General features: G+C 40.7%; 1 protein-coding gene across 1 annotated transcript; it reads right to left on the bottom strand.

Annotated features, from left to right (window-relative positions):
* Positions 1-561: 561 nt before the first annotated feature.
* LOC21390081 (protein KTI12 homolog) lies at positions 562-2,036 on the bottom strand. Its single transcript, XM_010111066.2, has 2 exons — positions 1,782-2,036; positions 562-1,602 (listed from the first exon to the last, which is right to left on the bottom strand). Exon 2 carries the CDS (start codon positions 1,579-1,581, stop codon positions 673-675), a length of 909 nt encoding a protein of 302 aa, XP_010109368.1. The 5' UTR covers positions 1,582-1,602; positions 1,782-2,036; the 3' UTR covers positions 562-672.
* Between the last annotated feature and the right edge of the window lie 1,940 nt (positions 2,037-3,976).

The raw sequence follows: 3,976 nt of genomic DNA, 5'->3' as shown, positions 1-3,976 counted from the left end.
GTAATATCATCCATTTCTTACATTAACGTATTATAATCAAACAAACAAATGTACCCAATTGTCAAAGAGGCATACAATCCAAGGAACTCAACATGAAAAGTTTGGAACAAGAAAAATTGAGAAAAGAGTGAGCATTGGCATTTCCGAACAAGAAGTATGACTAATTACCGTATGATGCCCTGTATCCTATTACCAAATTTTCTATCGGAGAAAATACTGTGACAAAAACGATTGAACTGCAAGGGCTCATTATCTAATTTATATAAATACTAACCCAACCACAATGAGCTTGAAAGAAGCCTTCTAAACCTCGAAACAAAACATAAATATTTTAGGTCTCGTTCTTTTTGTTGATTTGAGTTTAGAATTTGAGTTTTATTATAATAAAAAATTATCAGAAATAATTATATCTAATTTTTTTATTACAGTAAAAAAATATTACATCTCAACTTGAATTAAAAACTCGAATTAACATTTAGAATTTGAGTTTTATTATAATAAAAAATTATCAGAAATAATTATATTTAATTTTTTTATTACAGTAAAAAAATATTACATCTCAACTTGAATTAAAAACTCGAATTAACGGATCAATGACAAGTATCAGAGTACCTCCAAGTACAATACTCTACACACCACTGTTACCAATATTCACTTTGTAATTTTCCTCCTTCAATGGCTTCCCAACTCCCTGTTCAAGTAATCCACAAACATCCTCTTCGCGCTGTCCGCATCCGAGGGCGGCGGAGGTCCGCTCAAACTCGTTTGCCCCGTCAACTTGATAAACGTCCTCCGTAGCCTCCGAAGCTCCGGTAGCCCAACCGACCGCGAAATGTTAACCGTCGGCAACCCCTGGCCCAATGACACCCCATTTAGAGGCCCTCCCATTGCCTGGGACTGAGCCTCCACCAACGCACTGATCACCTCCTGAGTCGCCCTATCCAACTCGTACAGCGAATTCGCCTCCGAAAACTTTGAATTCTGCGTGGCGATCGTCGGCTGCAGGATCTTAACATCTCTGGTCTTCGAATCAACCTTCTTCGTCAAGTACAAAAGCGCCTCGGATATCGCCGGAGAAGTTTTCTCGACGCCGTCTTTCCACGGAAAAAGCTCGAACAGCGGGGAATCCCACCGGTTTCTTCTCTCCGGTCTCTCGAACCTCGAAACCAAATCGTCGAAGATCTTCTCGTCGTAAGAAGCTTCTCCTCTCTCCCTCCGTTCCCGATTCCACTCCCCGCAATGCGGCTCTTCGACGTCGCAGAAGACGACGCAGTACCGAATCCCAGCGGCTCGGGCCAGGCACCAGAGCTCGTAGCGGTAGCCCTTGATGCTGTTCAAGGAATCGACGATGACGATGCTGTCCCTGGTCAACGAGCGGTCAACCTCGGACCTCAGAACTCCCCTCAGATTCTTCTCCGACGGCACGTTCGCGTAGCTCTGGTTCCTGTCAAGATGAAAGGAAGCCTCGTCGATGATTTTCACAGCTGGTTTCGATTCCGATTCTTTCAGTGCCTCCGCTAGGGAATGAGCTGCCGTGGATTTACCACTGCAGGGTTGCCCACAGATTACGACCAACGCCATTGCAAAAAGGATTTACAACCACTGATGCACAAAAGAAGACAAGATTTTAGGGGAAAGAGGAAACGTTACAGTTATTCGGAAAACAGAATTAATAGAAAAGGCTACGCAATTGAAGAAATTTTCCGGGAAAATCGCGAAACGTGTAATTGATAAGCACGAGAAGAATATGAGATTTGCGGTGCATAGAAGAAAAGGCTCACCTTTGAAATTGAGGCAGAGAATAAAGAATTTGGGATTGAAGTGAAGAGATAGACGGTTGAGGAAACCCTATTTATTTGATTTTCTGGGATGCCAAACAGATGATTAAGAATGATGGATCGGAAGTGTCGCGGTGCGATTGGGGGGACGCCGGGGTCGGATCAGACTGCTTTTGGCAGCGTCGGCGTTGGTCTATGAGAGTTGGGCGGTACTGGGGTTTTCATTCACGGTAAAAGGGAAGGGTATTGGAGAGCGTCCAAACGACATCCTTTAGTAGCTTTCTTTTACGAATTTGTCTTTGCTACAGGTTAAGTTTAAGCCGTCCGATCCGACCCGAGACCTGCGGTTTAAAAAACATTTCGGGTCAGTCTTAAGTTTAAAAAAATGAGTCGGTCTAGAGTTTTATAAGATATTTTAAAAAAAGAAAAAGTCGGCCCAATCCCCTAAACTTAAAAAATTTGACATGGCCAAATCCGAACCAATAATGATGGGCCTCAGGCTGCCCATTTAACTCAATCCAAACACGAATCGAGAAAATTAACATCCATCAAAATCCATCAACTTGTTTTTTACTGATTATCTATCAGAATAGTCTTCTCACTCGTAAAGACCGGAGCAAGAAATATCTGTCATTTTTATATAAGAGAAATTTTTTTTTTTTTAAGGATATTGAAAATATATCTACCCGATATTTTTATAACTGGGATACATGGTCAATTTACGTCAAAATAACATAAATGTAAAGATGCGTCTTTTAAGTAATATTGTTATATTTCTTTCTTACTATTTCCACGAGTCAAATGTAATAACAAATGAACGGTTTTTACCACCATTGCCCCGTAGCTTGTTGAGAGTCGGAAGCTTGTCCTTAAAAACTTTTAATTTTTATAATTTATCTGCTCAACTTGTTTAACTATTAGAATTAGTCACATAGGATAAACATTTGTTAAGTAAATATATGCCTCGTTCACTGATTCAAGTTCTAATAGTAACCATTACGATTCTCATATCAAATTAATATTAAAAAGTAAACTTGCAAGAGTCTCACATAAAAAAAAAATATTAATATTTTCTCTCAGATACTTTATATAAAGTACAATTAGCCTAAACTGACCTTCATGTTGAAGCTCAAATGAATCTTTTTTAATTTTTGCTTTTGAATATAACCACTTAGTTTTCAAACGTCTGAAGCCCACAAAAAAAAAAAAAAAAAATGAAGTACATTGTCCTAGCTTCCAAAAAAACAATAGAGACAAAATCAATTGTGGATGAAACAAATGTGATTAGTTGAAATATTAGCATCGCAGTTCTCAAGTCCATCTTCAAACGCAAGATAGAGTAGAATTTTAGAGCTTGTTCGGTTGCCCAACATTATTCAAAAAAAGCCCACTCGAGTGAAATTTTTACTTAAATCTGCGTTCGACGCGTGCAAACTCAAACTGACACTCAAAACTCAACTCGAAAATTAATTCGAGTAACCTGCCTTTCCTGAGTTCACCTTCTCACTGCAATTCGAGTTACTCCTCTGTCTTTCTACAGTGAAGATTCCTGGGTATTATGACCGTTGTGTGCTTCGTCCATCTCTGTTTGCTCTAACATGCCAGACTGCTGCTTCACGTGCTTCTACAGAGAGATTCTCAAAACCATTTTCACAAACCATTGTTGGTTCTCCGCCTTTTGACCATAGCTCAGTCGTTCAAGCCTTCGGCTCTCGCTTCCGCTTTCGCCCCATACCCATATCTCCAAATGCTCCCTGAGTTCTACTGCCTTTCCCTAAATCAGAGATAGAGAAACCCTAGCCCCAAAATTTAGCCGTCATCTTCTGCCGCCTGGTCTCCGTTCAAGACGGAGAACATCAGGGGTAGAAATGGATCTCTTCGGCAACCTCCTTGGGCAAAAATCGTAGCTCGATGTAGAAGGAAAGAATCTCGACCTAGTGCTTACCTGTGCCGACGATTGTCGTACTTCCCCCCTCCATTGTCGTCGCCGGTACCTGACTCAGAGGCAGCGGTCTTCGTGTTCGGAGCAGATCAAACCTGCTCCTCCATAGGCTCCAACTCGGTAAGCACTCTACTCTTTAATTTAATTCCTTCCAAGTTGCATGTTCATCTCCTCCGCCACCACATTTTCCCCATGGTAACCCAAAAAAAAAAAATGAAAAATCCGTGTAAACGAGTTGCTGATATTTTGTGGTTTG

The sequence above is a fragment of the Morus notabilis genome, unplaced genomic scaffold (genome assembly GCF_000414095.1).
Source record: "Morus notabilis unplaced genomic scaffold, ASM41409v2 Scaffold2144, whole genome shotgun sequence".
In the NCBI taxonomy this organism is placed as follows: domain Eukaryota; kingdom Viridiplantae; phylum Streptophyta; class Magnoliopsida; order Rosales; family Moraceae; genus Morus; species Morus notabilis.
The sequence above is the reverse complement of the archived record's forward strand: the minus strand, read 5'-3'. Positions and strand labels throughout refer to the sequence as shown.